Source organism: Arabidopsis lyrata (assembly GCF_000004255.2).
Source record: "Arabidopsis lyrata subsp. lyrata unplaced genomic scaffold ARALYscaffold_7, whole genome shotgun sequence".
Lineage (NCBI taxonomy): Eukaryota > Viridiplantae > Streptophyta > Magnoliopsida > Brassicales > Brassicaceae > Arabidopsis > Arabidopsis lyrata.
In genome coordinates, this window is record NW_003302549.1 from 6,311,667 (window position 1) to 6,333,708 (window position 22,042).

The window sequence follows — 22,042 nt, forward strand, 5'->3', positions numbered from 1 at the left end:
TTTTAACTATGAAGATGTTATTCTTTTGTCCATTGCCCTTATTTTCTAGTATATTGAGCTCATACATGTAATTGAACCCAAAACGAGTAAAGGTCACATTAATGTTGTTACTTGTTACCAATTTCTTCTTAATAAAATCATCCTAGCAATTTGCAATTTGACGTTGCTTGTAAATGATAAAAGTCCAAACAATTACGCACTAAACAATAGAAAGATTTAGAGGCTCGAGAAAGTGATGGAGAGAAACAGAGAGTTGGTTGGAGAAAACATGATTTGCCTTTTGTACAACTGCTTTTCAAATCCAGAGGGACTATGCATATTAAAAGGATAACAAAAAAAAAGAACAAAAGATTAAACTAAAATTAAGATTAGAGAAGACATGATCATTTGCAAGTCCAAGTCCCAAACCTTCTAGCTCAAAGAGAGTCTCTTCGCGTTCCACATTCCATCTTAGTTACTTCCCCACTGTTTGTGACCAGGGACCCATTTAGGACACTTGGGGCTTAAGTAACTATTAACAACCCTCGAGTTCAATAGCTCGATAATTGGAGCAAACTTCACACATCTCGGCGTCTTATACTGATTAATCGATGCTCCCAAACTGATTGCGTAATCCATGAGCTTATCGAATGTCCCTGGCTCAACAATCTTGATCTCAAGCGGGCCTATGGACTTGTCACTAACCCTTCCTTGTCTATAAACAGTGTTGAACGACTCTTCTACAGTTAAGCAGCAATCCTCAAAGACTGAAGGAGGGATCGGCGTGTTTCCATCCAAACATAGCTCCCAGAACAGAACATAATGCCCCGGGATAGAACTTGTGTCTGCATAGCTCGTGTACTCAGAGAGTGAGGCATCAAATGGGACGAGGTATGTCACTGCGTTCTTCACCGCGTTCTGAAGTTCAACCTCATCGGTCTTGTCGGCATCTATGCTCAAGACCACATTCTTGCGACATATGAAACTGAATTGAGGCGCTTTGTTCTTGAATCCTGTCACTCTCAATAAATCACCAACTCTGTATCTGCAAAGCCCTGCAACAAAATCACAAAACATTAGAACAGACCCTTAAACTTTCAAAATATTTTGACTATAAATCAATCTAGAATTTTTGTTTTCTTACCAGCGTAAGTGGTGACAACAAGCTCGTATTCCTGACCAAGCTTGACATCAACTAGATCAACAAGCTCTTGTTGCTCTTTCTCAGTGAGTGCTTTAGGAAGGTTGATGGAGTTAGTAACACCGTTGTTTCTGTGAACAGGCAAGAACTCGAAATAAGCCATGGATGGTATGAGCGTGTAAGAGACCTCGCTTGGTTTGCAGAGTGGCCTTAGATTCACACCAAAGTAACACTCGGAAGAAGCATACATTGTGCAGACAAGAGGCAAGCCATTACTGTAGTAGTCCAAAGTTGGAATGTATTGAGACATTGTCCCGGTCACAATCACATCCACATACTTTGTGTTAGGCCACAGCCTAGTAATAATCCCTTGCCAGGACGACTTCTTGCACTCAAATTCCACAAACTCAGCGAGCTTTGAATTCGGTTTAAGGATCTTGGAGACCGCCTCGCGAACGGAAGGATCAGTTATGAGGGAACTCAGAGTACCGGTTCTGATGTCACGGACCAACTCTGTCCAGTGTTTCTCTAGAAACTTGATGGCTCTGATGAATCCAGAGGCGAAGACAGCGCCGACTCGAAGAACCTCCTGGTGTTGACATAAGCCACAGAGCATCTGAGAATACATGCTCTGGTAAGAGTCAGAGCAAAGGATGGTCTCGTTAGGGCTTGTGTAATTGGTGTAAGGATCATAGGGTCTTTCTTTGAAATGGGAAGACTTGTAGTAGCTGGTTAAGACAGGACGAGCAGGGAGGCCTCCAGGAGTCTTGGATTCGGACTTGATGAACAAGAAATACATTCCTTTGCCGTTTTCGAGACCAGGAACAAACTGGCTCATCACAGGCATCAAGAGACTATAGAGAAGAGATCTTCTGTCTAGTTCCTCTTCGATTGTTGGCATTAGCTTCCTCTCCCCACCAGATGTTCCAGAGCTGTCAAAATAAAATATACATAGAGCGTTGTTAGCCTCCTAAGTTTTGAGAAATTTCATGAAAAATGTTGTGAGAAGTTTCAATCTTTTAGGTACTCAGAAGAAAAAAAATAAACTTTTCTAGAGTACTCATCGCCCAAAAACAACTTATGGATCTTCTAATCTTAATCTCAAACTAATGAGCACCCAATAACTATGAAGAATATTTTTGAAAGAATCATTGGTAAGAGAAAAACAGAGCATCGAGCAAAACAACACAAACAAAAACAGAGTATCGAGAAGAAGAAGAGAGAGTGTTACCTTGTGAGAAACTCAGAGATGGGTTTTGAAGAGAGGATAGGTGATTTATCACCATTAGCGATCCTGTTGATCTCAGGCTGAATATCTTCGTAGGTGATAACCGGCATGACGTTTTTGAAAGTCTCACGGTCAGTGCGACCGTTGAGGTAGTGTCGCCGGAGATACTCCACGTCAGCATTGCGGGACAAGATCTCCTCCAAGACACGTCTCTGGAATTGGTCGGCGTTAGAGGTAAGTTCTTCGATCAACTGAAGCTTTTGCTTGTTTTTTTGGTCAAGCGTCAGATCAAAAACCTCTAAAGATACCTTCTTTGGTGCCTCAGGCATGGTTTAAGAGAGAGAGAAGTTTGAAAAAAATGATTTGTGAGAGAGATAAGCTTATGGTTTTTGCAAGCTTTTAGTGTGTGAGGAAGAAAGAAAGAGAATGGTCGATATATATAGAGGAGAATGAAAGGAAGGAAGGTGAAAGTAGACAACTGAGGGAGATGAAGGGTATAATCGTCATTTGCTAATCAGTTAATTAAGTGAACGTTTACTATTCGTGCTTTTAATTGCACTTATTATTTATAATTTAATTTCCATAACAAAAGGAGGAATGCGACTCTTATTTCTCTTTCCGTATTGGTCAAAACATGTACCGGATGGATAACGAAGGTCTACTATAATAATAATGACTTCTATAAGGCGATATTTAAAGGGAGAACACTTAGGTGTTCTTAGCCTTTTAAAAATAGAAAATATTGTGAATAGTGTTAAATCTGTTGTAGATCTGTTTTTGTTGTAGAATTGTTCTTGGCCCAGTTTTAGCGTGACTTGGCGCTTCATTATTGGCTACGAATTTTTGCAAAGGAAAAAAACATTTCATTTTTCCTTCGATCCGAAATCTATGCTAGGGTTTAATTAAATAATATGTTTGTTTGTTTGTTTTTTTTATTTATATCTTTAATGTTTTTTTTGTTTCATAAAAATTTGATATTATATTTTGTGTTTCTTTTTATTTTCAAATCTATTTTAGTATAAGTTTTTTAAGTTTGCAATTTAAAAGTTATTTCTTAAAGTTTTTAAAATTGTAAACTAATGATCCTACATTATTTCAATTTCAAATCAATTCATATGATCTAAACATGTTCTACCAATAATCACTGACTTTACAAAATATCTTAATTAAAGCTCTTACAATATTTTAATATTTTTTCTCCTTTAAGATCAAACTTCAAAGATACACCCTTGCATATGCCCTAACTATATAATTCATACCCTTTCTTGCATTTTCTTGATTTTTTTAATTCCTTTCTTCAAAATATATACGTTATACTTTAATAGATAATTCCATGTGACTATAATTGCTATGAAGATTAAGACTTAGCATATAATTGAGCTGACTTAAGCATATAATTGAGCTGATTTTGTAATGAACCACCACTTTGTTTGCAATGTTGTTAAGAAAAATCAGTAAATCACTTGACAAATGAAAAAAAAATCTCACTTGTTCAATTGTTATTCATCAAGTATCCATTATAATTGCAGTGTATTTGGAATAAGTATGACAACAGACTATCCGAGACATTTTGGTCAGATGATACTGGTTAATTAACTTATATGTGAATGTATAATTGAGATAAATACATAGGTTTTGAAATTTGAATTCTACGATAATGTTTGATGCAATACTCAGTCTAAAATACTCAAATCATTCATCCAAACTACATAATCTAAATTACTCAAATCAGTGATTAAAATCATGGAGAATAGAAGTAATAACTCATATGATAATTAAATAAGTGTCCGTCCATAACAACAGGGAAGGCGATAGGGGCACGGATTTTATAACGGGGTATAATCCGGTTGACCAGCACAACAAACCGGCAATATCCTGTTAATCCGCAGTAATCACGTACGGGTTGTCCCACCAATCACCGGCAACCAACTTTAAACCTTTTTAATACCCTAAGGCCTAAGCTAACCAAACAATTGAAAACCATCTCTCAAAAACGGCGTTCATTGGTAATTCATTTTGGCTAAATCAATGTTATCTCGGCCAGAAGAAGTTTTTAGAGGTGTGTGTATATTGGGGGGGTGACCAGACAGCTGGACTCCAAACTTGATAGGTTGACACGTGTACGGGATTGTTGCTCTTGTACTAGTTTGGTGCCTTCACGTTGTTTATTTTGAACTGTTTTTTTTTTTTAATTGTTTTGTTCATCATCCATTTAAATTAAATGAGTAGATTTGAACATTTTGTTGGGTGTGAACGCAGTTTTTTGGATATTTCAGCTCCTTCTTCTTTTTTTTTTTCTTTTCTTTTCTAAATTTGTATTTAAACACATTAAACGTGAAACTTTGGATAAGCGCAGCAGCCTAAATTGATAATTCTAAATTAAAATAATATTCATATTGTTTTAGTGTCTATAACGTAACTGAAACTTACTATTCGTGAAGATAGCTAGCCATATGATGGATTTAAAGAGTTTATCTTATTAAATTCGATTTTAAAATTTGATATAGATATTTATAATAATAGGTTTTCAGTTCAGAAAAATAGTGTTAGAATTAGATGAAAGAAACACATTTTTTTTTTTTTTTTGCTAAGACAAGAAACACATTATAATCTGGAAATTTTATTTTTGTTTTGCTAATTAGTGTTTTGTTTTGGAATGTTCTGTTATGTTGTTTATGAACATTCTAGAAAACTAGGCCAAATTATGGAGTTCAATGAGTGCATGTAAATAACGTCTACGTAAGAATGGTTTTTCAATATATAGAGAAACGGAATCCTCAAAACTTCAGATAATTGTCTATAAACCATAGAATTGATTCGAGATTAAGCAGAATCTAATGGCTGATGTGTGCTGTAATCTTATATGGTTCAAAATCGGTGCCTAACAGATTAACATGTACGTAACGTCTACATAGCGTAAGACTCTTAATTTCTGCTTTGTATTCACGAGTCAAATACTTTGGTAAGTTGCTTGACTAATGACTACATTTATCCAAATCAAAGAGTAGAAAATTCGTACTATATTTCCTTTACCTCCCAATATCAGTATTCAGTGGGAAATGAACTATCGTACATCTTTTAGCTTTACGACATTTGGAAAACTTTATAAATGCGGTTTAAATTATTTCCATACAAAGTCTTGATTGGATTGTTGGAGAGACCCACGAATCATTTTCCGATCGATCAAGTATTCAGTAGCTATAATAAATAATTACCAAGAACTATCATAACATTAGTTTTTGGTATGGAGGAGAAAAAAGGTAAGTTATCATAGATTAAAGCCGTCATTATATAGGAAAAATGACAAAATTGTATACTCTATTTGTACACAATACATAATTTCTAAAAAAGAAAACATTGATTATCATTCTTGAAAATGTTGACAATTCGTGGTTTTACTCCTATAAATATAATTATAATTCTTCGGACTGAGTAGTCTTTTTTTTTTATAAATGGTGGTATTCGTCCCTCCTCTTTAAATATCCAACTAACTAGAAATATTTAAACCTTCGTGGTTATCATCTATTACAAATTCTCTTTCCTCTATCATTTTAAAGAATTTGGTTCATCATACACAGATTATCCCAACATGCCACGCGGATGTTCCCTCCACCGAAAATCAGGTGTGAGCAGGTGCACTAAAGGATGCAGATGTGTACTAATATTCAATGTTGACAAAGGACGTTTTTGGAATTTCTATATTCTAAACAGAAAAAAATTCCGTACTCTCACACACTTTCACAGTTTCTGTTGTGCTAATAGTAATAATATACGGAAGCTTGTGGCGTCGGCGGGAGACACCGACAGTCATTTAATTAATACCTTTGACCATTATTAACTTTTAATATCATCTCCTGTGTTTTTTTCTTCTTTCTAACGTTTTCAAAATTAGTTTTTCTTCCTCAAATCTTATTGAAATAAATGACATTTGCTTTCTAAATCTGATATATGCTAATGAGAAAATGATTATATTAAATTAAATTAGTCTTTGTTTTCTACATGGTTCTCATCTTGAGTACTCTTGAATCTTGATCAAAAGAGATGGTCATGCTGCAAGCCTTCTATCAAAAAAAAAAAAGAGATGGTCATGCTATTATCCTCAGAATTACATGAAAAAAATGAGCACCGTGATGAAAAACTGAAAATAGAAAAAAAAATATTTCCTCGACACCATTCTGTTTCCCCGCATCCAATGAAAATAATGAAAGCCATGCATATAATTAGTTTTACACATATATTTCGCATGGATAGATGAAAATAATGGAAACAAATAAATAAAGCTGTTACTCGAGTTAATATTTTTTAAATCACAGTTTTGTCGAACTTAGTTAATTAAAATCATGGTGTTACAAACGTGCATGTGTTTGGTTGAAAGTTAAAAGTGGCTTTATGGCCTAGTACAAGGGTACAAGATAGAGAGTATCTGCCTTTATTTAAGGTGATAGCAAATTATTAATAGTTTTATCAACATGATGTTAATATCTAATTAAGTACGTGTACGTATATGGGAACCAATAATGTGGTCCCTAGTTTGTTTGTATATAAATTATTTGTTCTTAAACCAATATATATCTTCGTGTTTCACTGTGTAATAATAATGTTGTCAAAGACTTAGTTTGTGTACACATTGTAAATAAAATCAACTTCTTGTGAGTGTTTTTTTCACTTTCACCATATTGTATATTAATGTGTGTGTGTAGGAAATGGGAAGGGAGGATCGTGCCTGACGAATAAAACTGAACAAATTATAACCAAAAAAAAAAAAAAAAAGAGCAAAAGGGGGTGAAATGAATAAAATGGACGACATTAATGAAAGTTGATTGGTTAGGGAGTGGGTTAAAAACCACATGAAATAAAGTGGGTACGCTTTGACAGAAGGAAAGAGCTTCGGAGATTGTGTTTTTTTTTTTGTTTTCTCTCCATATTTTGATCATCTTTTGTATGTAGTTAGTTAGTGACATAAATCATGGGATTTCCAATATAGAGATATTTATGCATGTGTATATAAAATAATCCTTAAACTTTCTTTAGCTTAAGCATTGTACTTATAAATAAGGAGACTGGTCACTAATAAACCCATTCTATTGCAACTCAACTTTTTATTATTATAGTTGATATTTATCAAAAATAAGAAATACTTATATGTGAAAGAATTAGATAAATTTTAGTTATTAAGATTCAGTCAATAAATAACTAGACACGTTGTATGCTGGAACACACATGGGATACATGAGTCGATGACCTATTGACAGGAGATGCATTGTAAGCTCTCATTTAGATATGGGGAGGGAGCAAAAAGACCAAGATTACTATGTTCCCTATCGTATCTACTTGGACTAGGAGTGTGAAACCGCTCATCACGTTACCAAGTATACAGACGGCAAGCGTTAAGAATACTCCGAACCTCGTGATATAATGTCTCAGTTGTAGCAATGTCCTACTCGACCAACCGAAAACCCTCATATGACTTGCTACCGTATGTGTTGAGAATATGGAATATTATTTAGTTATAGCAAAAAATATTATTATTTGTGTGTTTTCCTTCATACCATCTTGATATGAAGAAAAATTGTGTGTTTATTGTTATTGTAGCCATCTTAAACACTCATTTTACATGTTTAATCTAAAAATTTTCACGCTAAATTTCATATACATTTTTTTCCGATTTTTTTTCTTGTAATCAGCTAAAAATTTGACAAATTGTCATATACCTAAACAAAAAATAATGTTTTGTATTAAGTCTCTAATAAGATATTCCGGAATCAAGCTACTTTTTTGAACATTATTATTTGATGTGATGTGTGAATGAGTCTTTTTTGATTTTGGCAAAGTGTGAATGAGTCATGACATCATTTATTGGTTTTGAAATAGATCGTGTGTGGGAGAAGAAGTAAAATGTTTATAGGGATCCCATATATCAAAAACTAAATTGAGATGTTTAGTTTTATCCTTATCTTTAGACTATTTGTCAATTTGAGAGGTAACTAATAAAGTAACCCACTAAAATAGGGCAAAAGCTCTTGAGATTGAAAGAAGCATTGACAATTTGAGTTTCATGCCTTCTCTCGTTTGTCTTCATTACTCCATTATTTCTTTCTTTCTACTTTTGCCCTCCAAAAGTTTTATTTACTCATTTGGAAAAACAGAAAATTTCTCAAGAGCTATAATAATGAATGCATTCTCACCCAATATAATTGGTCTGTATGTCTTCATCATATCCATTTGGGTGAAGTGAGTTACTTAGTAAAAAGGTTTTAATGTTTTGGCTGAAGTGAAAAATTAGCCTTTAATTTTTTATTGTTTTTCAATGTATGCTTATATGCTTTGTTACGCAGTATATTAATAACTGTACAAGACACAGATGGATGGAGTAGCAATGACTTAGCGTCATATACTAGTACATATTAAGCTAATTTGTATAGCAAAAATCAGTTAAGCACATCCGGTATGCATGCGGTGCACGATACCTATAACAACATTCTGAAGAGTAACTTGTTTTTACCTTTTTTTTTTTTTATGGCATATACAAATATTTCGTATCCGTGCCATTATATGGAATAGCTATTTACTTAATTAAGTATAGTTTGTATTAGCGTACGTTTTCTAGTGTTATAATTATCCTAACTAGATTGTTACCCGCGGTACACCGCGGGTTAATTATTTGATTTTTTTTGTCTTTTTATAAATTGATGAATTTGTTGCATATAATATTTTTTGTTGTACATTGCGAGTCACATGCGTTGTAACTAAAAATGAAAATTTTAAGTTGTATTTGTTTTGTTTAGTGTTTAAAATTGTATAATTGTATTTTGATTTGTTAATCCCAGGATTTCACCCGTGATATATTATCCCGTATTAATATCAATCCAAATCCGACCCGTCCCACCATATAATCATGTCCCGTAAAATTAAACATCATTTTGTTATTTCTTTTAATAACACTTTTATTTAAAAGACATATAATTCGAGTCAGTTTAAAAGTTTGCTTTCAAATAGTTTCTATAATATATATATATATATATTTCAAATTAGTGTGTGTTTTTAGACCAACCCGTAAAATATTTTAAAAATGTATATTAAAATACTAAATAATTGTATTTCGATTGGTTAATTTTAAGATTTCACCGTGGTATATTGTCCCGTTTTAGATAATTGTAGAAATTAAGAAAATATCTGAATGACTCAATTCCGGGTCAGAGTAAAATAAAAAATACGACCTGATTAAACGCGCAAATTTGTTTTTCAAAAATGTTAATATAGATTGTACACATACTTTTTTCTTCATCGATTGAGTAATATATGTCCGTTTTAAAAAATTTGAATCATAGCATATGCAGAAAAAAATCGAATTTTTTTATTAAGTATATATATTTTATAATAGTTCAAAATAATATAAATATAAGATCATATAAAAGTGAAATGAGAATCATATATTTATGTTTTAATTAGGTAGAGAGGTTTTAGGAAATTAGTTCAAATTTTTTATATTAGCATTAAATAATCATATTTGATTTCTATATCTATAAAAATTGTAGAGAATATGCCATAAATAAAGAGTTTAGGTATAGTAATTAGTTAAGAAAATATATATATTTTTTAGATTTTATTGATTAATTTTCGTTTTTTAATTTTGTCAAAAATAAGGAAAGATCCGATTGAAGATTTCCGGGTCAAAATTAAACAAAATTTGACCCGATTAGGAACCCCAAAAAGTGTTGCAAAAATGTATAGTAGATACGAAGAGTCCATTAGTCACCACTCAGTACTCACCAGTGTTTTAAGGGATTTTTTGGGGAGTTATTTACCGGAATGGGCTTTTTCTCAGCCACACTTACAACATCAGGTACATCTGCCAAGCCTTTCGTTTTAGGCATTTCCAACTGGTGTGAAATGTCTACCTTGCCCTCACGTTCACACTCCCCTTTTAATTTTGTTATTTTTTTTTATTCTTTTAAATTGTTTTTTTTTTTGTGACGACGAGTTGATGATGACGTTTTGCTGTACCACGAGTTAGCTTGTATCAGCTGTTACACGCTTTGTCAGTCTTCTTTCTCTCTGCTAAAAAAAAAAAGCAGTTTGGTTTCTTCCTTCTTCATCTTAATTTACCTGTGTTTACCTATGTTCTCAAATCGACAAGCGTAAGTCATCAAACCTCCCATTATCGCACTACCAGTAGCTCCTCCGGATCCAACTGTAGTTACGGAGCTCCGACTTTGATTGCCGGTGATACAGAGAGAGTAAGTTCTACGCATCTCCTCTCACCTACTTCTTTTCTGGGTTTCTCTCTAGATTTTTAAAAAATTGGAGAAATGTGTTGTCACTACCTTCCAATCTTCCAAAAATTACATCGCTTATGCTTTTCTTCCGAATCTTTGGTTACAATTCAAATTTTGTGGTTTCTTTCGGATCTTAGTTTCCAGTATTACGCAATTTGATGTTCAATTTTTGTTATTTCCTTCTCATCGCAGTGGATATGTCTTGAGGTTGTTCTCCTCGTGGATATCTACTTGGTCTGCTTCACACTTGTGTTTCTTTTGTTGCAGGTTGAACTCATAACAATGCCTTCAAATGGGAGTCTATCTTATCATTTCCTTTGCAAAGGTGATTCTCTCTTCTTTCGACACAAACCACCATACCCTGTTTCTGTTCATTATGGTTTCTGGTGTATTACCTTTCCCCGTTTGGGTTTAGGCTTTGTATCTTGTTCCCTTAGAGTTTAGTTTTGAATATTAAGAAAGACGACTATATGGTTTTAGGTGTTTTACCTATCCCCGTTTGGGTTTAGGCTTTGTATGTTGTTCCCTTAGGGTTTAGTTTTGAATATTAAGAAAGAAGCCTATATGGCAGGATTGGTTTCCCCTAATTGTCATTATACTTAGCTGTTCTGTTATGCTCATTACGGTTTAAGAATTTGTGGTTTTTATGCACTCTCTGTTTGGGTTTAGGCTTTGTATGTTGTTCCCTTAGGGTTTAGTTTTGAATATTAAGAGAGAAGACTATATGACATGATTGTCATTATACTTAGCTGTTCTGTTATGCTCATTACGGTTTAACAATTTCTGGTTTTAATGCACTCCCTGTTTGGATTTAGGCTTTGTATGTTGTTCCCTTAGGGTTTAGTTTTGAATATTAAGGAAAAATACTATATGGCAAGATTTGTTTTCCATAATTGTCCTTATAGTACTTGTCTAACCTCGTTTTCACCATCTCTGTTTTTACATAAATTGCAGAAGATCTGCCTAAAAGGATTTTTCAAGTCGATCGGTACCCTGGCCATGCGGTGCGTATAAACTCATACTCTAAGCCTCGGTACCTAATTGACATATTGACTGCATTGGAAGGGACACCTGAGCTTCAGAAGCTATTGTCCTCGCCGCTTGGGTCATTATTCTCCATGTCGGTCAGGCAAAGTTCTGTATCTGGTCAATTGGTGCACCAGATGTTATGTAGACAGCTTGATACGACCAATGTAGATGAAACTTGGTTTGTATACGGGGGGCAGCCTTTGCGTTTCTCTCTTGCAGAATTTCACCAAGTTACTGGTTTGTGTTGCTCTCCTCTGCCGCCTGTCGACGAACTTGCTGCAACACAACGCATGCGAATGGTGATGCTCCTTATTAGTATAACTCATTGTCATACTCATTGAGATGCTTCGGGCAAAGCACTCCTTTGCAATGACATAATCCCATATGCCATTTTCACAGCACTCCCAGCTACCTGCAATCACGATGACTGCATCTTCATCTCTCTGCAACGTAAACAGTACATATAAGAAATAGAATGAACCAACGCATTCTACTACAAAAAAAACACATCAACCAAAACACTCTTCCACCAAAGAACATTATCGTGACTAAAATCAACCAATGAACATTACCGTGACTAAAATCAACTAAGGAGAAAGATATCTCTGCAGAATATCCATCACAGAAACGAACTACTGACCATCGATTCCACTAACAGTTGCGAGACTTTTCCCTTAACCAGTCTACCCAAACAATGATAAAAAAAGCAATTGATTCCTCTACCTCATCGTTCATAGTTCACACGGCGACCTTCTCTCTAACAACTTCTATCTTCACCTCTATGACAGTTGAAGCCAACGATTTGATTTTTCCAATTCTCAGATCCAAATATCCACAACAACCTAACATCCTTCTTATATCCTTTCTCGTTGCTCACGTTTACCTACTCCGCGGATTAATGTAACACATCTCCGATTCACAGCCACAAAAAACGAAATCCACTGTTTCGAATGTCAGTTCCGTCGTCAGAATTTGATTTCAACCATTTCAAACCCCGCCCAATTATTCAAGGTTAAAAACGTAATATCACGTTTGCGAAAAATGTCCAAAATCAAAGTCCTGATGGGTGCTCCACTTTTGAAATTTTTGGGCCCAATAATGCCCATTTCAGCAATAAACCTTTTTTTGGGTCAACGTTTTAAGGGATTTTGTCTCTAAATTGCCCTGCTATGTACCTATGTATACTTGTAAATAGGTATGTAGACAGTTCAAAATATAAAAAATTGTAAAGCTAGATATTTATGATTTGGGTTAAAGGAATTCATTGGATTTTGGGTTAAAGCTATGTTTTCTTTTCTCGCATGAGAAAGCGGTCGAGTCAATCAAATGAATTCTTTAGAATCTAATCCACCGATCGTATCCTGAAAGTTGCATATCACTTTACGGTTATCTCAAACCTTCCTATACTTGAGACTTGGACACATATTTTATTCAGATTTGTAAGCAGATACCAACAAGATTGATTTAATAATACTTATAAGGTGAAAACAAGCCAGTTCGTTTTCAAGCATCATCGACGTGTATGGTTTTTTTTTTTCTTTCTGGTTACCTTTATCTTTTGTGGGAATATCCGAATAGATGGGAAAACAAGCTTGATTTTCTAACTTTCGAGTAATTTTTTCTTACATAATTTTATCAATCAATAAGACTGTAATCACTCATCAACTTGACATGTTTATTTGTTCATGGCTTTATCTAGTAAGAGAATAGACACAAACTTGAGACTTTTGTAATATAGAGTTATAGAATTAAGGGGTACTGATTAAAATATCTTAAATAAGACCATATGATTTGAGTAAAAACACTTTAAGACAACAAAGTTTATGACATAAATCACATGCTACTAACCAATAACATGAGTGTGTCGGTTTTCACCTTTTCAATATTTCACTATAGTCAAAATATATATTAATACTTGATAAGTTTACCAGCCATGATTAATTAGCTTTACTTCACATACTTGTGAGCTTCATGGGCTTAGGCTGGGATAAACATTCATGTGTATTGTGTAATTTAAAGTTGACAAGATGGGTCATAAAGAGGGTAACACAATTAAACTCTATAAAAGATTATCTATGAATATAACATCTAAAGTTTGTTTATATTATTATAGCTCATATCTACTTTTTATGTTATCTTCCCAGCTTGTATCACATCATTTTCGTACTTTAAAATGTTGGAAAATCAATTTGAGAAGTATGACTAATAATTTTACTTGCCTCTAATATAATATTTGATTTTGACTGTCGTTTCACTAAACATTTCAAATCATTAAAGCAAGTACCTTTCGAGACCATTATTAACGGTTTTGATTCATTAGAAGGAAATATCAGGAGAAGACTCTAAATTGGTATCTATAATCTATGTATCGGAAAAACAGAAGTGCATTACTGCATCGTATTCAAAATGTCATGTAAGTTAATATCCAAGAGGGGATAAGGTGAATTTGGGTCATAGGTCATAAGAACTTTTAAGCCCATTATTGGATAGTGTCCCCAATAATCATAACCGATGGGTCCATGCACGTTGCAAACACACGCTTCACCCACTACCACAACCACAGCCACAACGAGAACCCGTAAAGTAGCAACTCTTTCCCTTAGAAAAGAAATAGATAATACATGTCTATTAGTTGATTTCCTCTCATGCATGATCCAGTTTCAGGCTATTTAGGGGTTTTGTTGTTGGATTCCACTCAAGTTATCTATTTGAATCACAAATTTTCAAGGTTTTATATAAATTAATCCCACATTAGAAAATGACATAATCTTATTATTATTAAACAATACACATGAGCTAATTCATTCATTAATTTATTTATTTTTGATCAAATTTATTCATTACATACCAACAAATTTTTATAAATTAAAATGAAATCTCATAAGCGTGAAATTATGCTATGAGTTATGCTGATTAGGATCTTGGCCCAACATAAAACAACAATTACTAAAGAGCACATATGATACAATACATATAAGTTTATACTCCCTCCGTCGTTTTAAGGTTTTAATCTCGTTTCACAAAGAATGTCGTTTTGTGTTTTCAATGCATGTTTAAATACTAATTCTCTTTTTTGTCCCTACTATTTTAGCTTATTAATTAGAGAGAGAGCATTATTTAGTGTATTAATAAGGGGTAGAAATAAAATTTGTTTACTTTTCTTAATTTGTGTGAAAAATGGTAGAATGACACTCTTTGTGAAACAGATGGAGTATAGATGGAGTATATGATTGATAGTGAAATCAAATAGATTCATCCTATTGAGAAGTGTGACAATGCATCATACCAAAAAATGATATAGCTGGTTTTGGTAATGAGAAGCTTTCTAGAAACGTGGGGAAGAGTGTAGAAGAGTAAATTGTTTTTTTTTTTCCTTAAAGAATAAATAGTTTAAGGATGGAATGTTTCGATGACTCCATGACAAAATCCTTGCTTTTTTGCCAGGGTAATTAGTGCCCTTTTATTATTATGGTTGACAATAATAAAGGATAAATAATACGGAATATGTTGAAAAAGAAATGGAATATAATACGAAGAAGAAAGGTAGATAAACTTTTGTTAGAAACCAAAGAAGGTGGGGAACAAAATTAAGACCACAAAGTGAAAAATTTAGAGTTGTAAAGATGTAGTGATGTACATCGTAATAGCTAGCTATAGGCACTGAGGCACATATATAGGGTAAAATAATGTTATAATTAAAAGGAAAAACTAGTTCACTAAAATAAAGGGGAGGTTAAGAATTTTAGTTAGACACATTCCATTGCATCCATTGAATTATGTAACGAGGAATTTGGTAAATGGTTATCGATGACGATAATGTTTGTTGCTTCTTCTTCGAAATATCAGTGGCAAAAACACAACGCCGTTAAATTATGGACTAATATTAAAGTTGAATTAAATACCAAACTCATAAATGGGAAAAGCTTTAAGCTTTAAAGAGTTTGTCGTGGGCCAATGGAATGTTGGGAAGAGCTTTTGGGCTGTCTACTTAGTGCGATCAATTGGAGGAAGAAGACGATCGAAGAAGATGAAGATGACGATAATAAGAAGGAACATTTTCTTTTCTTTTTTTCTTTCAAAAAGAATGTTTTCTAAATTGGGTTGTCAAGATAATATTATTCCCTTTTATTGTTGAATCGTGGTGTGTGTTGCAGTCATAGATTCTTAGTAATGAATGAATATACTATAGGTTTGGTGGTTATTGTGGATTTGTGTGTGCGTATGAGTGGGTATAAAAGATAAGGGTCTTTTTTTTTCGGTGTCCCCATGAAGAGATTTGTGTCTATGTAAGAACCAACTTTTCCTCCTTTTTATTCACCAGACATCACCCACCCCTTCATCATTGTGCACATTTACGTTTTTATATATGTATGTATGACTGTGTATACACATAATGCATGTACCAAGTATGTATAGGGTTATCATTGTGAATCTAAGTCCGTCCCACACTAGGACGAAAATGAGTTAAAACTGATCTGCAATCCGGTTGAGCTGGTTGATTTTATTAAGACTAATATTTTCTTGATTCTAGGGTATAACAAAGAAAGATATGAGGTGTTGAACCAAATTTTCAGAAAAATTGTAGTGCTAATGATGTGTCACACACAATATGGATTCGTTTAAATTATTGAATAAAGTGTGGGTTAATGGCCCGGCCCAGTTAGCCCATACTAGAGCCCATCTCTTTTAAATACAATGTGTGTTAGAAGCCTTTCTCATGTCATGTGGAAGAGAGAAGACAAAACAAACACAACACTGAGCCGTTTTGCTGGAAATGACTATTGCGAGATTTTTTTCCCTTTTCGATCCCGTCTCAATGAATGATGTTGCACTATGATAAATCGCCAAAAATTCCAATATTACCAAATATAATAATATGCCAAAAAGATTAAAAAAAAAAAAGTTGCCTGTCTATATCACAGAAAAAATAATTTAATAACTTATCGTTACAAGCCAATTAATAATAATCTGCACTGAAAAGTTGGCATTTCGAGGAGAAGAAGAGAGAGTGATGGAATTGCAAGGAGTGGAAAGCAAAGCGACGACGTATTGCGTGACGGGTGCAAGTGGATACATAGGTTCTTGGTTGGTTAAGTCTCTTCTCGAAGGAGGCTACACAGTCCATGCCACTCTCAGAGATCTTGGTATTTTTTTTTGTTTTCAAACTTTGTCCGTGTCTTGTTTATATCGAATCCTGGGTAGTTTACACAATCTTTTAAAACACATGTGAATTAATTGGTTATTTTGACTAAAACTTGGACTGTTTTTTTTTGTAATTTGAAGTCTTCATAGTTAAACTAAAAAGCTTTTTATTCGTCTTGACAGGAAAATCTCAATACTTTCAATCTAAATGGAAGGAAAATGAACGGCTTAGATTATTCCAAGCGGATCTTCAAGATGACGGCAGCTTCGATGAGGCCTTTAAGGGCTGCGACGGCGTCTTCCATGTCGCCGCTTCCATGGAGTTTGATATCTCATCAGATCACGTCAATCTCGGTACGACCTTTTTGTTGCACCGATCATTTTTCTGTTTTTTGGCACATTGCCTAAACCGCTCTCAACCCGTAAGTATTGGAAGCTAACCGATAAAAACCGGGTTTTGTTGGATTGAATGGGCAGAGAGTTATGTCCAGAGCAAAGTCATAGATCCGGCGGTAAAAGGCGTACGGAATGTTCTTGGTTCTTGTCTTAAGTCAAAGTCAGTCAAAAGAGTTGTCTTCACATCATCCATCAGCACTCTCACTGCCAAAGATGATAATGAACGGATGACATCTTTCGTGGATGAAACTTGCAAGGCTCATGTTGATCATGTCATTAAAACACAAGCAAGTGGATGGGTAAAATACTATTACAATAGTATAGTTAGGTTAAAATGCCTTGCAATCTCATTGTGCGGCATCGTTAACAAGTTTAAATTTCGTGTGTGCGATAGATTTATGTACTATCGAAGCTCGTATCAGAGGAAGAAGCATTTAGATATGCAAAAGAGAGAGGAATGGATCTTGTTTCAGTCATTACAACTACTGTTTCAGGTCCATTTCTTACTCCTAATGTCCCATCAAGCGTTCAAGTTCTCTTATCCCCAATAACAGGTCCATTTATAACACAAACATTTTCCATTGTGATATATAAGTTAAAAATGTTGGGCTTAATCAACCAGTTTGATGCTTACATTATGACAAAACAGGTGACTCAAAGTTGTTTCCAATATTATCAGCTGTGAACAAAAGAATGGGTTCGATTGCTTTGGTACACATTGAAGATATTTGCAGAGCGCATCTGTTTTTGATGGAACAGACAAAGGCTAAAGGTCAATATATATGTTGTGTTGACAATATTGATATGCATGAATTGATGCTTCATCACTTTTCTAAGAAGTATCTTTGTAAAGTTCTAAAGTAAGTTCTACAATCTTTAGTGTTTTTATCAATTCTTTCTTTGATTTATTCAGACTATAGATTTTTTTAAATTATTATTCTTGGTTTGTAGGGTAAATGAAGACGACAAAGACAGACAATGTATGAAGCCTATAATTTCTTCAAAGAAGTTAAGAGAATTGGGTTTTGAGTACAAATATGGTATTGAAGAAATTGTTGATCAGACAATTGATGCTTCTATCAAGTTTAAGTTCCCTACCATGAACCACAAACTAAAGCACTAAGATCAACAGCGATTATCTTCTTTGTTTTACTGGATTGGACTATTATGATTCTTAGAATCTATTTATAAAGTGTTTTCAATCCCATTTTTTTTTGTTTTTAATGGTCACTGTTCACTCTGTCATCTTAATATGTTTGAACATTTAAAATGATGGATCCTACTAGCTCAGAGTCGAAGTTCTAATTGTGTTCTAAGTACTTCTAGTTTTGTCGTCACTTTTGATGCAAGCTTTGTCTCAGTGCATTTGCAAATAGGTATGGACCATTTAGCTTTTCAAATAATATGCTAGCTACGATTTATGTTCTTTTTGTTCTCTTGTTCGCTCATCGTTTCAATAAGAAACAAAAGCACGACCATAGACATGTTTGATGTAAGCAGAATTTAATCTTTTCTTTTTATGATTCAAATTTGATTTTTTAGTTTAGCTCAAGCCGCTAATTAATTGTGGGAAACAAAAGTTCACCAATTCCATTTTCATTTACTAGAGTTCATTACCCTGCGCAAAGTTTCTTACACGATGAAGGCATAAAAAGGGCATTAAAAAATGATCAATTTATCTCTTCTTTGAGACTTACTATTTGTTTACCAGTTATTGTCTGGAATTTGGCATTTACCAATATTCTCCACCCGTGAAACAAAGCCTCTATCTGACGCTCTTCAACCTCCATTCCTTTATTTCGTGCAACAACCCCATTATTCCCTCTTCACATGAACCCATAACATCAATTATTACACCACGAACAAAAACATTTCGTCTTTTTTCAACTTAGAGGATCAGTCTCAACACAATATGAATAAAAGCCTTACTTTTTGAGCTTGAGGTTACAACTTACAAGTAAACAAATGTTTTGCTACAAATCTAAAGACTTTTCACATCACTTGGTTTCAAGAAGAAATGCACATGAATTTACCAAACCAAAAGTTAGTCAAATCTTTTATGTATGCAAATAGAAACTTGAACTCAAGTAACAAGAAAACCTGAAAATGATGCAAGCCAAAAATATACTAGCTTCTTTATTTAAAACGTTGTTCAAAAGAGTGTAAATGATACTAGCAAAAAGTTTTCAATCATTTTGTTAGAAGTTTTGCTTAAAAACATTTCTTTCTGAAAGCTACGATTACCAAAATACCAAATTTGCGTTTTCGAAACTCTCTAGTTAACACAACTTATCAACCAAAACTTGCCATTTCTTTCATCGAAAGTTTGGTTCAACGTTTGCAAATCAGCACAAAACAAGGAAGCAACGCTCGAGAATTGAGCAAATAAAGCTCCTCAACATTTGTGTACAACCCAACTTTACCGGCCAAAGAATCAAACCCATTCAATAACCCACCCATCTCCTCTAAATTCTCCACCGGCCGATGAACCCTCCCGGCAATCACCCGACACACTATCAACGCCTTCCGATCACTACCACCACCGTCGTCAATCACAATTGACTCAAACGCCCTCTCACTCGTCGACGCAGTAAAAACCCCAATTCCGTTATTCATCTCCCGTTTCGCCGAGAACCCATTTCGTATAATCCGACAAACGCAGCATTTTTCCGACGAACACAAACTCGTCGACCCGTTTATCCCTAAAGCGCAAGCGACGGTGGTGCCGTGAAACCTGAGAAGCTCGTTTCCGTCGGCGATACATCTCGGGTGCTTCTTTTGTAGCTTGCTTGCTCTGATCTTCACCGTATCTCTGTATTCCTCGAATCTTGCTAAGGTTTTTTGCATGTTGTGCACTTTCAAGATCCGGTCGATTCTCCCGCCTTGATTCTCTGTCTTTAACCAGCTTGTTCTGCAGATTATCTCCACAATTTTCCTCGATGAGTCTCCTTCCATGAGCTCAGTCACTGAATAAATTTGGGTTAAAATGAATCTCTGTAACCTAATTGTGAAATTCGAAGATGAAATTTACGAACTTTGGGAACACCTTTGCTATAAAAGTATGAAATTCGAAGATGAAGTTTGGGGAAATTTTTGCAATGAGATTGATTATTTACCGGCGTGTTTGGTGAGATGATGAGCTTCTGCAGCTTCGAGTTTGCTAAATTTCTCGCCGCATTTATGGCAAGAAACAGAGGAATTGTCTCCATTAATGGCGGAATCTCTATCTCTCTCTCTTCTGCTTTGGTGAAACCCTAATCCTTCTTTGTCTAAAGAAGAAGCCTTTCTCGACGCTTGGCTCCGGCGTGAAGAAGAGTAATTCACTGGCGTCCCTGGCGTCAGTGTCCCCACGAATTCAGTTGCTCCGGCGGCGGTGATCTTGAGCTCGCAGGTGGAGTTGCTAAAGATTACATCGTGAGTAATGGGATTGAGAAACTCGCTGCTTCCAATAGAACGAGGGCTAGAGCAAAGCGGCTTCTCCAAATGCCGTTGGTTTCCATGGATTACGTCTTTGAGATTGGCTATGGATCTGGAACAACCGGACCGGCCACCGACTCCTCCTCCGGAGGTGGTTGTTGTTCTCTTAGTGGATATGGGAGTGAGCTCTTTTCTGGATCTCGGAATGTGGACATCGGAGACATCAGATTTGCAGGGGAGAGATTTCTTCAATGAAAACCAAACACTGGGTAGCTTTTTGATCTTCTGAATATCGGTATTTTCTCTCTGAATCGTCTTCTTCTTTTTCTTCTCGCTTCTTGTGCTTGAAGCTTCCATTTTTTCTCTTCTGTTTTGTCTTCTAAAGACAATGGAGAACGAAAGAAGCAAAAAAAAAGTGACCTAAGAAGCAAAAATTGAAATGAATGGTAGAGAGTTTCTATTTTTTGAATTGGAGAAGCTTCTTCTTCTGGCAATTTTCTAGGGAGAGATAGTAAAGGAAGGAAAATAAATTATTATTAGAGTTTTTGTCGTCAGAACTCTGAAGCTAAGACGATACATAAAATTTTGTCCCAAAAAAAAAAAAAATACATAAAATTTAAAATTAGGGATTATGACAGGAAAATACTCCCAAAAATGTATTTTAGACTCCCAATAATGTTTGTTTTTTCATCATTGTTGAATTCATATGTATTTGGAGACATGCGTTGAATGCTTCAAGATTGTGTGGTAAAAACGTTTAACCATTCTAATATATAATTCCTAGACGTAAAAAAAAAAAAAAAAAAAAAGACATGGGTTGATGGTAATATTAAAAGTCTTGAATATGGACAGCACAACGCAAAGTACAAACCAAGCGGAATAAATGTGGTTTAACGTAAAATGGATGGAACAAATAGTGTGAAACCGATATAAAGAAATTTGAATGGAGTTCGTATTTACTTCTAATAAATTTTCTTTTATGTTGTTTGATACGTCAAGACTCAAGACAACAGTTATCGTACTTAGGTAACTTAGATATCTATGGTACTATTTGACTCACGAGGCCACAGTAGATTTGGTTGTCTTCAGACTAAAAATACAAGTATGTACAATCTCACATTTCCCAAATCTAATGCTTCCAATATGTTTGCATAGTTTTGCTGTTTGAATTGTATTTAAACTTGTTTGTATTTAAATAGTTTAAATACAAAAAAGTATTTAAACTATTTAAATTTTCATATACTGTTGGACAACGATACTTCCACAATATGTGTTTGTCCTTCGAACAACCATTCGAGTCAAGAAACAAAAAAAAGATTGGAAGTATTGATTTGTCAAGACCAACGAATACAAAAATGAAATTTAACTTTTGGAGTTGCAGAACGTATTATTGTCATTTTTTTCAGAAGATCTCATTTCCACAATAATCTAAAA

At 34.4% G+C, this 22,042-nt stretch overlaps 3 protein-coding genes across 3 annotated transcripts; 1 reads left to right on the forward strand and 2 right to left on the reverse strand.

Moving 5' to 3' along the window:
- Window positions 1–236: 236 nt before the first annotated feature.
- LOC9303589 (indole-3-acetic acid-amido synthetase GH3.5) lies at window positions 237–2,783 on the reverse strand. The gene is made up of 3 exons (XM_021017721.1): window positions 2,352–2,783; window positions 1,124–2,052; window positions 237–1,034 (listed from the first exon to the last, which is right to left on the reverse strand). Exons 1-3 carry the CDS (start codon window positions 2,675–2,677, stop codon window positions 451–453), a joined length of 1,839 nt encoding a protein of 612 aa, XP_020873380.1. The 5' UTR covers window positions 2,678–2,783; the 3' UTR covers window positions 237–450.
- A 13,795-nt stretch (window positions 2,784–16,578) lies between these two features.
- LOC9305644 (putative anthocyanidin reductase) lies at window positions 16,579–18,612 on the forward strand. Its single transcript, XM_002867471.2, has 6 exons — window positions 16,579–16,797; window positions 16,979–17,149; window positions 17,273–17,490; window positions 17,586–17,745; window positions 17,841–18,051; window positions 18,143–18,612. The coding sequence occupies exons 1-6, from the start codon at window positions 16,665–16,667 to the stop codon at window positions 18,312–18,314; spliced, it is 1,065 nt and encodes a 354-aa protein (XP_002867517.1). The 5' UTR covers window positions 16,579–16,664; the 3' UTR covers window positions 18,315–18,612.
- Window positions 18,613–19,447: 835 nt separating this feature from the next.
- On the reverse strand, window positions 19,448–21,215 carry LOC9303590. The gene is made up of 2 exons (XM_002869527.2): window positions 20,308–21,215; window positions 19,448–20,157 (listed from the first exon to the last, which is right to left on the reverse strand). Exons 1-2 carry the CDS (start codon window positions 20,963–20,965, stop codon window positions 19,523–19,525), a joined length of 1,293 nt encoding a protein of 430 aa, XP_002869573.1. The 5' UTR covers window positions 20,966–21,215; the 3' UTR covers window positions 19,448–19,522.
- Between the last annotated feature and the right edge of the window lie 827 nt (window positions 21,216–22,042).

Excerpts from the sequence above, each read along its gene's own strand:
- LOC9303589 (XM_021017721.1), bottom strand. The coding sequence starts at position 2,677 with ATGCCTGAGGCACCAAAGAAGGTATCTTTAGAGGTTTTTGATCTGACG. Across the intron at positions 2,053-2,351 it reads ATCTCTGAGTTTCTCACAAG|CTCTGGAACATCTGGTGGGG; the intron begins GTAACACTCTCT and ends TTATTTTGACAG. Across the intron at positions 1,035-1,123 it reads TGTTGTCACCACTTACGCTG|GGCTTTGCAGATACAGAGTT; the intron begins GTAAGAAAACAA and ends ATTTTGTTGCAG.
- LOC9305644 (XM_002867471.2), top strand. The coding sequence starts at position 16,665 with ATGGAATTGCAAGGAGTGGAAAGCAAAGCGACGACGTATTGCGTGACG. Across the intron at positions 17,491-17,585 it reads AAACACAAGCAAGTGGATGG|ATTTATGTACTATCGAAGCT; the intron begins GTAAAATACTAT and ends TGTGTGCGATAG. Across the intron at positions 17,746-17,840 it reads TCTCTTATCCCCAATAACAG|GTGACTCAAAGTTGTTTCCA; the intron begins GTCCATTTATAA and ends ATGACAAAACAG.
- LOC9303590 (XM_002869527.2), bottom strand. The coding sequence starts at position 20,965 with ATGGAAGCTTCAAGCACAAGAAGCGAGAAGAAAAAGAAGAAGACGATT. Across the intron at positions 20,158-20,307 it reads TCATCTCACCAAACACGCCG|TGACTGAGCTCATGGAAGGA; the intron begins GTAAATAATCAA and ends AAATTTATTCAG.